Source organism: Nerophis lumbriciformis, linkage group LG11, assembly GCF_033978685.3.
Source record: "Nerophis lumbriciformis linkage group LG11, RoL_Nlum_v2.1, whole genome shotgun sequence".
Lineage (NCBI taxonomy): Eukaryota > Metazoa > Chordata > Actinopteri > Syngnathiformes > Syngnathidae > Nerophis > Nerophis lumbriciformis.
In genome coordinates, this window is record NC_084558.2 from 4,385,323 (window position 1) to 4,401,784 (window position 16,462).

The following is a 16,462-nucleotide window of genomic DNA, read 5'->3' on the forward strand; positions in this document are numbered from 1 at the left end:
GTCCCCTTAGCAGAAAAACAACCCCAAAGCATGATGTTTCCACCCCCAAGCTTCACAGTAGGTATGGCGTTCTTGGGATGCAACTCAGTATTCTTCTTCCTCCTAACACGACAGGTTGAGTTTATACCAAAAAGTTCTATTTTGGTTTCATCTGACCACATGACATTCCCCCAATCCTTTGCTGTATCATCCATGTGCTCTCTGGCAAACTTCAGTCTGGTGCAGGTCTACAATTCTTTTCCTGGTGTCCTTCGACAGCTCTTTGGTCTTGGCCATAGTGGAGTTTGGAGTTTGACTGTTTGAGGCTGTGGACAGGTGTCTTTTATACAGATAACGAGTTCAAACAGGTGCCATTAATACAGGTAACAAGTGGAGGACAGAAGAGCTTCTCAAAGAAGAAGTTACAGGTCTGTGAGAGCCAGAGATCTTCCTTGTTTGAAGTGACCAAATACTTATTTTCCACCATAATTTACAAATAAATTCTTTAAAATTCCTACAATGTGAATTCCTGGATTTTTTTTTCACATTCTGTCTCTCACAGTTGAAGTGTACCTATGATGAAAATTACAGACCTCTGTCATCATTTTAAGTGGGATAACTTGCACAATCGGTTGCTGACTAAATACTTTTTTGCCCCACTGTATATATATAACATTTGTGTCAACGATAAATAGTGAGAGTACATCATTTATCAATTTACGTTTTGTAATTAGTTGCCAATGTCAATATTTTGTTACATTGCTACGCCATACTATTCAAGACAAAAGGAATGTGTGTCTTACAGCAACTCATGATTCGATTCGACTCTGAATACTCTGAATCTTAGGGTGATGATTCAATTCAGAATCGGTTCTCTATTCAACACGAGTCTCATAGAAACCAATTCTCGCAGTACGATGATTGGTATAAAATGCCAATAAAACCTATTTAAAGCAGGTTGCAGATTACAAAAGCTCTTCTTGGCTGCTGATGTATGCCATACATGGACAGCGAGTAAGCACGTAGACAACTTAAAACACATATTTTCAAAAATCCATTCCAGAATATTATGAATCGATTTAGAATCTGAATAAATAAGAATTCAAAATTGAATCTTTTTTTTCAGCTCCCCTACAAGACGTCTTATATTCAGGGCAATACTTACACTGAAAAAATTACGCTGACAATAAATAGAATTGTGAGAATTAATTAGACATCATTTGTATTTATTATTTTTACATTATACTTTTGCAAGATAACAATGTATTAGATGTTATTCTGGTACTGTTTTATTTTTGCAACTTTTTTGTAATTTATTTTAAATTTTTATTTTAAGCACTCAAACCCCAAGAGTTAGCACAAAGCTTGAGCAATGTCAAAATTTAGATGCCAACCTTTGACATCAGCTTCAGCAATTCAACTCAAAGTGACATCACACAAATTGGGAACATCACAATGATGTAATGGTGTCCTATGTCATGAAATGCTTTGTTGCGTCGTATCACAAAGCTGACATTGTGGTCCTACAGAGCGTAGGACCACAATGTCAGCTTTGTGATACATTGTTGGGGGAGCGCTCTTTTTCCGCCGTGATTGACGTCTTGAAGTCTAACATGGACGCAATCATGAAACACGAATCGAATTACGGCTTTACTTTTGATATCGTTTTGTCGAGATCAGCATGATCACAGCTAAAATTTTGGAGAAGCTGTCAAAGGACTTCATCGTCAGCTTTAGAGACCAGTTCCCTGAACGTAGGTGAGACACTCAAGCCTGCACAAAACAAAAAAATATTTCTGACAAAAGTGAGTACACTCCTCACAATTTTTTTTTATCTAGGGGCACTATGACATGAATTAAAGTTAAAGTTAAAGTTAAAGTCCCAATGATTGTCACACACACACGAGGTGTGGTGAAATTTGTCCTCTGCATTTGACCCATCCCCTTGATCACCCCCTGGGAGGTGAGGGGAGCAGTGGGCAGCAGCGGTGCCGCGCCCGGGAATCATTTTTGGTGATTTAACCCCCAATTCCAACCCTTGATGCTGAGTGCCAAGCAGGGAGGTAATGGGTCCCATTTTTATAGTCTTTGGTATGACTCGGCCGGGGTTTGAACTCACAACCTACCGATCTCAGGGCGGACACTCTAACCACTAGGCCACTGAGTAGGTAAACTTAGATGTACAGAACTTATAGTACTGTAGTCAGTGTGCAGCTTTTATTTTATAAATAGAAAACAACTCAAGTATACTGAACAAAAATATAAACTCAACACTTTTGTTTTTGCTCCCATTTTTCACGAGTTAAACTGAAAGATGTAAAAATTTACTAGATACACAAAATACCTATTCCTCTCAAATATTGTTTACAAATTGGTCTAAATCTGTGTTAGTGAGCATGTCTTCATTGCCAAGATAATCCATCAGGTGTGGCATATCAATATGCTGATTAAACAGAATGATTATTGCACAGGTGTGCCTTAGGACTGCCCAGAATAAAAGGCCACTCTGAAATGTGCAATTTTGCTTTACTGGGGCTCTGGGGGGGGGTCAGTATCTGGTGTGACCATCTCACGACCAACGCAGTGCTACAAATCTCCTTCGCATAGAGTTGACCAGGTTGTTGATTGTGGAATGTTGGTCCGCTCTTCAATGCTTGTGCCAAGTTGCTGGATATTGGCAGGAACTGGAACACACTGTTGTATACGTCGATCCACAGCATCCCAAACATACTCAATGGGTGACATGTCCGGTGAGTATGCTGGCCATGAATGAACTAGGATGTGTCAGCTTCCAGGAATTGTGAACAGATCCTAGCAACATGGGGCCGTGCATTGTCATGCTGCAACATGAGGCGATGGTCTGGGGTGAATGGCACAACAATGGGCCTCAGGATCTCGTCACAGTATATCTGCACTTGCGTTCGTTGTCAATAACATACGCCTGCCCATACCATAACCCCACCTCCATCATGGGTCACTTGATTCACAACGTTGACGTTAGCAAACCACTCTTCCACACGGTGCCCCACACACTGTCTGCCATCTGCCCTGAACAGTGAAAACCGGGATTCATCCGTGAAGAGAACACCTCTCTAACGTCCCAGACGCCAGTTAAGACGACAAACTGCAGTCAGGTTGAGACACCAATGACGAGCATGCAGATGAGCTTCCTTGAGATGGTTTCTCACAGTTTGTGCAGAAATTATTTGGTTATGCAAACCAATTGTTGCAGCAGCTGTCTGAGTCACTGGCGATCATGGAGGTGCACCTGCTGGATGTGGTGGTCCTGGGCTGGTGTGGTTACACGTTGGTCTGCGTTTGTGAGGCCGGTTGTATATACTGCCAAATTATCTGACTTATGGTAGAGAAATGAACATACAATTCATGGGCAACAGCTCTGGTGGACATTCCTGCAGTCAGCATGCCAACTGCACACTCCCTCAAAACTTGCAACATCCGTGGCATTGTGCTGTGTGACAAAACTGCACATTTCAGAGTGGCCTTTTATTTGTGGGCAGCCTAAGGCACACCTGTGCAATAATCATGCTGTTTAATCAGCATCTTGATATGCCACACTTTTGAGGAGGGATGGGCTATTTTGCAATGAAGACATGCTCACTAATTTGTGATCAATATTTGAGAGCAATAGGTATTTTGTGTATACAGCTAGTGGTGTAATTAGCAGGGTGTGCGTGTTTAGGAATTTTGCGAGTCATCTCTCGAAAATTAGCTCTGGCCCCCGGGATACACATTACTGTGACTGGTTAACTAAACTGATATAATCACCTATAACTAAGGTGTGGTGGCCAGTAGACTGAAGTGTAGGACTAGCTAACAGGCTAAATTTGTTATGCATCATTAACAGCTCTTCGCAGTTAGCTAGCCACTTAGGGCTAAGGCTCACTGGGCTAGTTAGCTCAGTACAGCTAACGTTAGCAAGCGTGTCCAGGACATCTCAAGTTACGTTGTTACTCTGCTCTAACACCTCAATCCAGCAGGGACAACCTTTCCATGAGAAGTGCAAGAAGTACACAAAGCCATACTCGTGATTTTTTCTGGTCCGGTTTCTTGCTGTCTTCGAAGCGGGGGCTTTGGACTGGGGCTAGCACCGCAGAGCTAAGCTAGCTTGAGAGTGAAGCGTGAAAAAAAGACTTAATGCTTTGTATAGTTAATGAGACTAAAAATGTTGGAGAAGGGTTTAAGAAGGCTACAAAGCATTTAAAGAAGCACACAAAGTTGACAAATAGCACTTTGCAGACAACAAAAGGCACAAAGACACATTGGGATGACTCACATACCGGTACATTGTGTGCAATGTTTGATGTACTGCAAATTTTGTTTAATTTCTATATGCGTAAACAAACGTAGTTGTAATCATAAATTTAAAAAAAAATAAAGAAATAAAACTGAGGAAGGAAAATAATTCCAGACAAGGAACATCAATCCCCCAACAAAACCTCTGGAGCTTCTGTTTCTTCAAACTGTTAACTAGTTGTACACGTTGAAATCAGGTGGGGAAGGCAACATAATGAATTTATCCGCAGTGCAATATGAAAGTCGATGTGTTTACGTTGTAAGTGAGTAAACTTAGTCTCAAAGGAATATGACCTGCACAGGCACTTTCTGATGAAACATCCACATTTTGATCTGCGGCCCCCAAGACCTTGGACTCTTGAAACTGCGGCCCTCTTCATTATGAGGTTGAATAGCCCTGCTGTACACTGATTACTGTAAATCTAAATCTAAGTTTAATTTTTACAGTATTCTCTTTTAAAAAGATATGGAGGGGGGTTACTCACTTTTATGATGTACTGTATACGGTGAAAACATATCAATATATTGGTGAGACTGTCCTATGTAGAATTTTATGATTGTCTTTCAGGCAACATGGATGGACAAGGGGATGGATGGCACAATGGCCCAAATAGTAAGTTTGGTCGTCATCCGGTTTTCCACTAATTGATTTGTGTAGGTAATAGTAGTAGTGCATGTGTCAATCATCTTTCAGGTTTCCGTCTGCCAATCCCAAGAGGACACCGGCCACCAAACGATGAACCAAACATGGAATTCATTGCCATCCTCGACTTTATCGTTAATCAAGAGATTATCTTTGTAAACCAGCCCGAGCAGTGGGACCTGGACAACAACAATGACATTCCCAACAACGTGAACATGGAAGACGGCGTTGTTGAAGAGAATATCGACAATGTCATTGGTGGTGAAGCTCTGCTTGCCGATGCAGTTGGGGCTGAGGGTCAGATGGACGTGAACCAGCGTTTGGAAGAAGCTGAGGCTTTGTCTGAGCTACCAGGGCACCAGTCTCGAGAAGATGATGATGAAGAGAATGATGTTAGAAACAGTGAGGGTATTAGGAGGTCACCTAGCTTGGGCTTAGATGATGCTAACCCTCAGCCAGGACCGTCAAGGATGAGATCAGAAGATGACGATAAACTATTGTTACAACACAACAGTTCTGACAGTAGCACAGACTCAGATATATTTGAACTAAACCTTTTACTTGATAGATGTAAGAAAACCTTGAGAAACAACTTGGATTTACAAGAGGAAAAAGGAATGAAGACAATGATAGACTTTTGTGGAGCATCCAAAAGTGTCTGCAATAGTGATAAGGCTGAAGAAGGATCAGACTGTGAGGAGAGGTTAAAAGATTTAATCAGACAAGAGGCAGAGGAGGAGCCACCAGTCAGGATCAAGTCCCCACATAAATGTTTCCAGTGGTGGCCTGGATGTGAGATAGACAGCTCTGAGAACAGCAGGAACAAAGATGGTCCTGAAGAAGACTCTCCGTCTGCTGGATTGATCCCTCAAATAGATTACTTGGATTCAGAAGAGCAAAAGACAACTTTAGGACTGAACAATGTTTCTGAAATCCCTAAAAGTAACAATTCTTACAAGGCTGACAAAACCGGGCTTTCCGAGGGTGCAGATGAAGACCCACTGCCTGGCCCGTCCAGCAGAATATCGAGTGAAGAAGCTACACACCAGGTCGACATGACACGCAGCAGTCAGTTGCAGTGGTGGCGAGAGTTTAGTGGTAATAGTTCAGACAGCAGCACGGACTTCGACGATAGCCAGCAAGTTTGTCTGCCTGGACCGTCAAGGAAGAGATCTGTAGATAATGAAAAAGACGAAGATGAAATGAGAAGAAACAAACGTTTCCGTGTCACGTTTCAGCATAATTCTGATAGTGGCTCTGATATGGAAGACTGGAATGGTTCTAAAAAACACTTGGATTTGCACAAAGGGAAGAAAAGATTAAGGTGGCGGGACAAGTTTCCTGTTAGGCACAAATGTGACTACGTTCCTGCTCACGACATCCTAAATGGTCCCCAAGAATTAACATCTGGTTTTAGTGACCAAGAGTCTGATGATACCCCTCTGCTTCCGCCATCCAAGGACAAGACATGGAGACTTGAGAGGAGAAGCCTGAAAAGTTTCCAAGTAGGGCATGAATGTGAAAACAGTTCCGACAGCACCGGCTCTGGCCAAGAGGAACCTGTCAATTTAAGTTTGCAGGACAACCTGGAGCGCTTGAATCTGAGCGGCAGTAGGAGAATAGTCACGTTCCAGGAGGGAAGAACTTCGAAAGAACGTTCCAGTGGTGCGGAAGCGGAAGAAAGCCCACCGTTAGCACAGAAGACTAAGAGCTTGAGTGAGGAAGAAGAGAGCTGATTTATTTCTATCCTCTTAAAACTGAAATGGACTGTGGATGCATGTAGCTAATCTAACTTTGCATCCAGTTCCAAATCATGACAACATTTAGTTTAATTCCATCGATTTAGGTGAAACATCAATGGGTTTGAGATCAAACATAAAATAGTAAACATACAAGTGAAATATGTTCTCAAACTACATAACAATTAATCCATAGGTTGAGAATAGTTTGCATAGCTGTTCTGTGAAAAGCATGCACTGTGTCCAAAGTGATAAGCAGAAAAATGACAAATAGACATACAGTAGGTATTAGGTTGTGCTATACTATTGAAATACCATATTGACCCGAATAGAAGGTTAACCTGAAAACACATTTTTAATAAAAGTAAAACATTTTTCTAAAACAGCTAAATAAATGTTCCAGGTCATTGTTGTGTGAGTGACTAGAAGAAATGCTCTGACTTTCTTAAGGGGAAGTCAAGTGATGCCACCCGCTGATTTGCGTGTAAAAAAATCTAACCCCCGAACATAAAACAACGTGTTTTTCAGACCGTTTTCTAGGGGGAAATATAATATTCTGGTCAATAAGGTAGTTTTAGAGATTAGTTGCTTTAACGGCTATCTGATCAAAATGGAGCAATTTTTGCCAGCTGTCATCCCGATCTGTAATAGATCTGAGAATATCAAGAACACACACAATACACATCCTGTTTGTAGGGCCAACATTCAAAGTGACATCACCCGCAGAATATATGCATCATCCCAATGATGTAATCATGTAATGACATCAAGTGCTTTGGTCAAAGCATGTTGACTGAATGTTACACAGAGAGCAATAAAAATCTAACTACGGTATTATTACATAATACCACTGTGTTATTGTCAGCATACTGACCTCTTACCCAAATTTCAAATAGGTGACACATCATTGAATATATTTAGTTCAACATGAGAAGGACTAACATCTGCGAAAGAAACTTTGGACTGCTTTGTAAACGTCGTTTTTATAGACCAGTTCCCTGAAGTTAAGGTAAGTATCACAATTCTCCCATTGTCAACCAATTGCAGCCATCGGCTGAGGCTTTAAATAACGATTATAAATGACAACGTACTTCAAGATTAAAACTACTGTGGTGCAGATCCATCATTTAATCTTGATTCACTGATGTTTGTTTTCTAGAATTCCGTTGGACACCATGGAAGAAGGACGGGGAGATGGACGGTGCTCTGGTACTTGATATTTGTTTCCCCATTACAATTGACAGTATCTCACAAGAGTGAGTACTCGCCTTACATTTTAGCAGCCATTTTAATTTCTCTATATTTTGTCAAAAGACAAGAGGAGAGAACGGCGTTGGTTGTCACATGTTTTTACTGCAGTGTGAATTGCTTATCAAAACATTCCAATAGTGATTACTACATTAAATAAAATCTGAAGGTGTTTTCCTAAAATGTCTTAGGCCATCCGCTGCTTGGTTTTAAAGAACAGATTCTGTTTTAAGAAACTTACAATGGATACCGTAAATTGTGCTATGCGTTTGAAGAGTGACAGCCGTAAAGCTTCTCAAACTGGCGCTGAACTGCAGTCGGGGAAAGAAAAACCTCTTGCCAGGTTGACAATGTCAGTTTTAGACCAGAAAAAAAAATCAAAAAATGTCAAGCAACATTTGCACATTGGAGTACATACCAAACTCGAAACTTTCAATGGGGGGAAGCTGCAGCCACCAGGGGGATGGTGTGTGGGGCGTATGTGTGTGTGTCTGTATAGTAGTAGTCCATGGGTGCGTGTGTGTCCATAAGTTTGGAAGTCGTTCATTCGGCGTTAAAGCCTTTTGCCTCATTTCGCAGAGTGACTTCACGATAACGTAGCTGGTTGCTATGTAGGCGTTCGAAGTCTGCCCAACATAGTCAACAATATTCCACGTGCCCTTGAAGGAAGGAGGGAAGGGATTTCAGAGCGTCCTTTGCTGCCAGGGTGTACCCCGCCTTACGCCCAAGTGCGGTTGGGATAGGCTAGCGCACCCCCCCCCCTGCAAGGGACAAGCGGTAGCAAATGGATGGATGGATGGGTCTCACTGGGTGTGTTTACAGTTACAGCATGACCTTGCCAAAGCGAGTGCAGGAGCTGAATTGTAAATAAGGGTTGTGTTGATTAGGGCAAGCAGATGCATTCCAATAGGTTTGTTTGCTCTAGTTGTCCGTTCTGACTCTTAAATTCATCATCATTTTGCCTTCAATGCAGAAAATCAAGTATGCCTGATAGAAAATGCTCGGACCTAAAGTAAGGCTCCATTTTTTGCCAAAATGCGCTAGATTGATGCTAATTTACATTGGCTTTGCCATATTAATGTTATTGATTAACATTAGCAATATTACATGGAGATTTCAACACCTTTGAAATTTGGTAATTAAAACTACACCTAAGATACACGTTACAATCAAACAGCAAGTGTGTAATAAGTACAGTACTTAGAGTACAGAGAACAAGACTAGACATATTTTTGGTCCAATATGGCAAAGGCATGCAACACAGTGTAGTCTATACAATACTGCCACCGCTGTCTAATATCTTTGAATTGCAACTGCATGCAAAGTTTATTACATAATGTTGCACACATGAAAAGGAATCGTTGTGTAAATAGCAGATTATAGTTTTCGTCACATTGCACGGTGGATCAGGGGTTAGTGCATGTGCCTCACAATACAAAGATCCTGGGTTCAATCCTGAGCTCGGGATCTTTCTGTGTGGAGTTTGCATGTTCTCCCCGTGACTGCATGGGTTCTCTCCTGGTTCTCCGGCTTCCTCCTACTTCCAAAGACATGCACCTGGGAATAAATTGGCCCTAGTGTGTGAATGAGTGTGAATGTTGTCTGTCTATCTGTGTCGGCCCTGCGATGAGGGCGACTTGTCTAGGGTGTACCTTGCCTACCGCCCGAATGCAGCTGAGATAGGCTCCAGCACCCCTTGCGACCCCAAAAAGGGACAAGCGGTAGAAAATGGATGGCTGGACATTGCATTGGTCCAAACGAAGCTGTTTATTGTATTTTAATTTTATTTAAATCAAATAAGATGATCAGTAATCAAAACAAAGGCACGTTGACTAAAACGATAAAACAAGTAACTGACAAAGTAAAAGTATAAATACGAGACAAAGAAGTTGACAGAAACGAAATCCAATCATTTCATTTTGTGTTGTCGATGGGTGGGAAAAATTAGGAATGTATCATGTCTCCGAATGTTCTCATTCATCCAGGTCATTGTAATCTCAGGGCATTCAATCGATTACAACTGGACTGCTTGGTTTGTCTTGGAAGACGTTTTGCCCCTCATCCGACTAGGCTTCATCAGCTCATGCTAATAGACTTAGATTTATCAGATCTAGTCTAGCAGCTGGTGCCAACACCCCAAATGTTTATACTCCAAAAACCAGGAGGATGTGCCTGGGCAAGGATTGTTTCGACCTATCGTAGTGAGAAAAAAAAACTGTTTGATGCAAACGAGCAATCCTAACTGTCAAAGCCAACGACAGTCGTGAAGTGTAATTTCCACTCGTTAGCACTGAGGTATTGTGTGGCAGAACAATTGCTACTGTTTTGGATCGACTTCTACCAGTCCAAAATAGTCGGAATCCCCCGCGTAAGCATTCCATTCAGTTGTAAACAAATGGCACAAATGGTATTCTGGTCACCGTCTGTGACCAGAATGTTACTAACTCCTGTTTATTTGTTGGAGGCTAAATTGCAGTCTTTTAGGAATGGTTGACAGGACGTGTTGTATGTGGGAGACAGGTTGTGTCACAGACCATCTCCTCTGTTCAGGGATGGTTTTTCAACTTTGACATAGATGGCTTCCCTCAATCCTCTTTCATACTAGCTGTCCTACCTGTCCAGAATCTGTAAATTTTTGTTCTCAAAGGAGTGCGGTTTCTCCCTGAGGTGCAAGTAGAGAGCTGAGTCTTGGCCTGAAGAGTTTTCCCAATCAATGCTGTGCCATACGTTGGCTTAGAGGTTGTTTTGTTTCCACAATATATGAATCAGTGCATTCATCATTAGACTGGATACCATACACCAGATTATTTTTGTGGGTGTGGGGTGTCCGGTTTTTAGGATGCACTAGTCTCTGTCTCAGGGTGTTGCCTGATTTGAAGTGTACTGGGATGGTGTGTTGGTTAAAAAGTATTCTGAGTTTCTCAGAAAGACCTGATACATATGGAATGACAAAATGTTTACCTCTGTCACCTTTTTCCTTCTCATCCACTGTTCTTGATATTTCTGGAACTGGATGCACTTTTCACAAACGACAAGCTGGGGTAAACACAGGTTTTGAGGGCTTATGAGGGCTTCCCTCAAATGCCTGTGCTCTTTCTCTTTGGCCTGTTTGCTGATATCGGGCCGATATCCAATTTAAAAATTGGATACGTACATCCCTACTGTTTTACTTCAGAAAAGACTTGACAGATGAGCTCTGATCCTAATTCCGCAAACGCCACAATTTGATGGCACCCTCTGCTGGCGAGGTATGATGAGTGTGACAGCCAATCCTGCTCTCCCCAACTCAACAAATTAAATTTGGATGTACTTTAGAGTAGTCGGTGTACAGCTTGTATAGCAAAATACATTTACAATAAACTAAAAAAGACTTAACACAGTCATTATTTGGGTGGGAGGCGGGGGTTTAGTGTCATGTTTTGGGGTTGCATGACTGCCGCCAGCACTTAAGAGCTACGGTTCAATTACAAGATGTGTTGTGACATTCTGAAGCGCAACGCAATGACTTTTGTGAGATACTGTGGTTGACAGTGACTTGTATTGCAAATGGTTATATACAGTAGGAAGGGGATTCATATGGCCCCATTCATCGCGGTTCACCTGACACAAGAAACGTGACGAATTGGGGAGTGCATGTTCCACTTTAGCCGCCAGATGGCAGTAGAGTGTTGAATATCTTAAAGGGGAACATTATTACCAGACCTATGTAAGCGTCAATATATACCTTGATGTTGCAGAAAAAAGACCATATATATTTTTTTAACCAATTTCCGAACTCTAAATGGGTGAATTTTGGCGAATTAAACGCCTTTCTAATATTCACTCTCGGAGCGATGACGTCACAACGTGATGTCACATCGGGAAGCAATCCGCCATTTTCTCAAACACCTAGTCAAATCAGCTCTGTTATTTTCCGTTTTTTTCGACTGTTTTCCATACCTTGGAGACATCATGCCTCGTCGGTGTGTTGTCGGAGGGTGTAACAACACGAACAGGGACGGATTCAAGTTGCACCAGTGGCCCAAAGATGCGAAAGTGGCAAGAAATTGGACGTTTGTTCCGCACACTTTACCGACGAAATCTATGCTACGACAGAGATGGCAAGAATGTGTGGATATCCTGCGACACTCAAAGCAGATGCATTTCCAACGATAAAGTCAAAGAAATCTGCCGCCAGACCCCCATTGAATCTGCCGGAGTGTGTGAGCAATTAAGGGACAAAGGACCTCGCTAGCACGGCAAGTAATGGCGGCAGTTTGTTCCCGCAGACGAGCGAGCAAAACCCCCTGGATGTCTTTGCTCACATCAACCCCAAAACTGGACAGATCAGCTTTCAGGAAAAGAGCGCGGATGAGGGTATGTCTACAGAATATATTAATTGATGAAAATTGGGCTGTCTGCACTCTCAAAGTGCATGTTGTTGCCAAATGTATTTCATATGCTGTAAACCTAGTTCATAGTTGTTAGTTTCCTTTAATGCCAAACAAACACATACCAATCGTTGGTTGGAAGGCGATCGCCGAATTCGTCCTCGCTTTCTCCCGTGTCGCTGGCTGTCGTGTCGTTTTCGTCGGTTTCGCTTGCATACGGTTCAAACCGATTTGGCTCAATAGCTTCAGTTTCTTCTTCAATTTCGTTTTCGCTACCTGCCTCCACACTACAACCGTCCGTTTCAATACATTCGTAATCTGTTGAATCGATTAAGCCGCTGAAATCCGGGTCTGAATCCGAGCTAATGTCGCTATAGCTTGCTGTTCTTTCCGCCATGTTTGCTTGTGTTGGCTTCACTATGTGACGTCACAGGAAAATGGACGGGTGTTTATAACGATGGTTAAAATCAGGCACTTTGAAGCTTTTTTTAGGGATATTGCGTGATGGGTAAAATTTTGAAAAAAACTTCGAAAAATAGAATAAGCCACTGAGAACTGATTTTTAATTGTTTTAACCATTCTGAAATTGTGATAATGTTCCCCTTTAAGATGCGTTTTGTGGCCATTCCAACGTTGACCACAGCGTCAGTTGCTATGTGGAGTGACGCTTTCCATCATTTTCAGCAGACTGCATTGCAAAATGACTAACCCCCTCCACCTTCCTCTCACACAAGATCCACCCAGGAATGGGGCCATTTGCCCTTCCTGACTGTAGTAGTAGCGGTATTAACTATGTGTTATCACTGTGTTGCAGGCTACCGTATTCCACTGGAATTGGGAAGAGGGGAACCAAATTTAAGATTTCGTAGATTTTGCATTTCCCTGCATAGCGATGAGATCTCATTCATAATTTCGGCGGCGCCCAGACAATCTGATAACGATATTGAGAGTGACGACAATAACGAGGAGGCCCATAATGAACACCATGGCGTGGAGGGGGACAATATTGAAGACACTGACGAGGAGGGGGACAACAACGAAGACAACGATGATGTCATTGCTGACAGTGACAGCGAGCGTGAAGAGGGTGAGGCGGACAACGCCGATACAGACAGCGACGGCCAAAACGAGGATAGCGATAACAGTTCGCTGCTGGAAGCCGATCACTTTGCGTGGATCCGCTTCATCTGGCAGGTGTGGCCGTTTTCCTGCGGCAACATATTCGAGGAAATCGTCTTCGAATTCCACGGCGTTCACGAGGAGGATCTGATCATTCGTGCCTTCGATGTCATCCAGGAGCACGTCGAAGAAAACGAAGGTAATGACAACATCGAAAGCGACGACCACGTCGGTGAGGACAACGAGGGAGAGGCCGACGTCGTCCAGTGTCCGGAGGAAGTGGAGGAGATCTCCTTGCCTTTGCCCTTGCCGCTGGTGAGTGAAAATCCTAAACATGAGGAACGGGAAGAGAAAGATGTGCAATGGTGGCATGATTATAACAGCTCTGAGAGTGTTGACGAGGAAGACCCGGACCCACAAGACGGGAAAGCGGAGAAATCAGAACCACGGGTAGACTTGAGCGATAAACGTGATCACAGCACCAGTAATGGAGATTTGGCTGAGGAACGGGAAGCACCGGATGATGGCATCACTTGCTTTGGTAATCCGGAGGCGGAGGAAGACCCTTTACCTGGACCGTCCAGAAAGAGGCCGAGAGACGAGGGCTCGAGACATCAATTTGAAACAGGACGCAGAAAGCGTTTCTGTCCCCAGAACGATAACAACTCTGACGGCAGCCCAGACTTAGACGACTCGAAAGAAACTCACGAGTAGACCTTTCTCCCGACATCAAAAAGTCCCAAAAAGATGGATCGTCTTATATTTTTGCATGCAAACACCACCCAGGAGAGAGTCTGTGCTTTTAATAATAATAATAATAATAATAATAATACATGTATTTGTATGGCACTTTACATTTGAACAACAAATCTCAGAGTGCTACAGAGTAAAAACATCATAAAAGCAATAAAACAAGACAGTAAAAAATATTAAAATTAGCTATATGCTTTGTTAAAAAGGTAGGTTTTTAGCCCTTTTCTTACTGTCACTCACACACACAAACATACACACACGCACGCACGCCAGTCAGGAATTTCCCCGTGGGGACTAAAACTAATCCAATGTTTGACCACTTATCAAACACTTCACACACTAAAAAAGGGGTGTCAAAGTCATTTTAGATAGGAGGCCACATGAGAAAAATCTACTCCGAATTGGGCCAGACTGGTAAAATCACGACACGATAACTTCAAAATAAAGACAACTTCAGATTGTTTTCTTTGTTTGTAAATAGAACAAGCACATTCTGAAAATGTACAAATCATAATGTTGTTGTTTTTACACTAACATGTTGTGTTTAATAGTATTCTACCTTTATTTGTCGTTATTTATACTTTCTGAATAAATTATGTGATCATGTTCATCAGTCAACTCTTTGGTGTTAATTTTCAATCCATCTAGATACAAAAAAATATATCAAAATCAAATTACAGGATGTTATTTATGTAGTTTGCTCATTTTCCTCGACTGGTGCACACTTGGTTTATTTTGTACATATGTAGCATCATCTACAAAGATACAACAAATTGCTATTGCGACATCCAGTGAACACATTTAGAACAGCTGTGTCTCACTAAAAAATGTCAGGTTAATTTTTATATAGGGATGTCCGATAATGGCTTTTTGCCGATATCCGATATTCCGATATTGACTTTATTATATTATATTAAATTATTATGCCTAATTTGGACAAACAGGTATGGTGAAGAGAAGGTCCTTTTAAAAAAAAAAAAAAAATAAGATAAATAAATTAAAAACATTTTCTTGAATAAAAAAATAAAGTAAAACAATATAAAAACAGTTACACAGAAACTGGTAATTAATGAAAATTAGTAAAATTAACTGTTAAAGGTTAGTACTATTTGTGGACCAGCAGCACGCACAATCATGTGTGCTTACGGACTGTATCCCTGCAGACTGTATTGATATATATTGATATATAATGTAGGAACCAGAATATTAATAACAGAAAAAAACAACCCTTTTGTGTGAATGAGTGTGAATGAGTGGGGGAGTGAGGTTTTTTGGATTGGCGTACTAATTGTAAGTGTATCTTGTGTTTTTTTATGTTGATTTAATTAAAAAACAAAACAAAAAAAAAAAAAACACCGATAATAAAAAAAAAACGATACCGATAATTTCCGATATTACATTCTAAAGTATTTATCGGCATCTCTATTTTTATACTTATCAAACTCATCCCGGATAAAACCTGTTCGTGGGCCTTGACACCCCTGCACTAAAAGCATGAACATTTACTTCCAGGGAACCATTAATCAATCAATCAATCAATCAATCTTTATTTATATAGCCCTAAATCACAAGTGTCTCAAAGGGCTGCACAAGCCACAACGACATCCTCGGTACAAAGCCCACATACGGGCAAGGAAAAACTCACCCCAGTGGGACGTCGATGTGAATGACTATGAGAAACCTTGGAGAGGACCGCATATGTGGGTAACCCCCCCCCCTCTAGGGGAGACCGAAAGCAATGGATGTCGAGTGGGTCTGATATAATATTGTGAGAGTCCAGTCCATAGTGGATCCAACATAATAGTAAGAGTCCAGTCCATAGTGGGGCCAGCAGGACACCATCCCGAGCGGAGACGGGTCAGCAGCGCAGAGATGTTCCCAGCCGATGCACAGGCGAGCGGTCCACCCCGGGTCCCGACTCTGGACAGCCAGCACTTCATCCATGGCCACCGGACCTGTGCCCCCCCCTCAAGGAAAAGGGGAGCAGAGGAGAAAAGAAAAGAAACGGCAGATCAACTGGTCTAACAGGGGGGCTATTTAAAGGCTAGAGTATACAAATGAGTTTAAAACAAAAAAAACATGCATAGGAGCCTGTTTCCTATTGATTTCAATGCTTTTGGGCAATATTTGGACCCAACAAAGAGGGTTCAAAGATTGGACAAGTTATGGTTATGGTTTAAAGTTATTTTCCAACATGCATACAGTTACAATAAGGTACATCACATTTCCAGTTCCTCATCACATGTCCAAAAAGCAATCAGTGGAGGTTAGTATGTGTCTTTATTATCAAATGTGGG

General features: G+C 41.9%; 1 protein-coding gene across 6 annotated transcripts; it reads left to right on the plus strand.

The window, feature by feature from the left end:
- The first annotated feature begins 1,541 nt into the window (after positions 1-1,541).
- On the plus strand, positions 1,542-15,119 carry LOC140679138 (uncharacterized). Of its 6 annotated transcripts, none has more exons than XR_012050705.1 (4): positions 1,542-1,733; positions 4,862-4,906; positions 4,988-7,931; positions 13,108-13,143. XR_012050705.1 is itself a non-coding variant. In XM_072914056.1 (3 exons), exons 1-3 carry the CDS (start codon positions 7,851-7,853, stop codon positions 14,124-14,126), a joined length of 951 nt encoding a protein of 316 aa, XP_072770157.1. In that variant the 5' UTR covers positions 6,694-7,850; the 3' UTR covers positions 14,127-15,119. The 6 variants fall into 6 exon arrangements, 3 of the variants coding, with proteins under 3 accessions (XP_072770157.1, XP_072770156.1, XP_072770158.1); XR_012050706.1 differs by lacking the exon at positions 13,108-13,143 and having other exon boundaries at positions 4,988-7,684; positions 7,835-7,927; XR_012050707.1 differs by having other exon boundaries at positions 1,566-1,737.
- Positions 15,120-16,462: the final 1,343 nt, after the last annotated feature.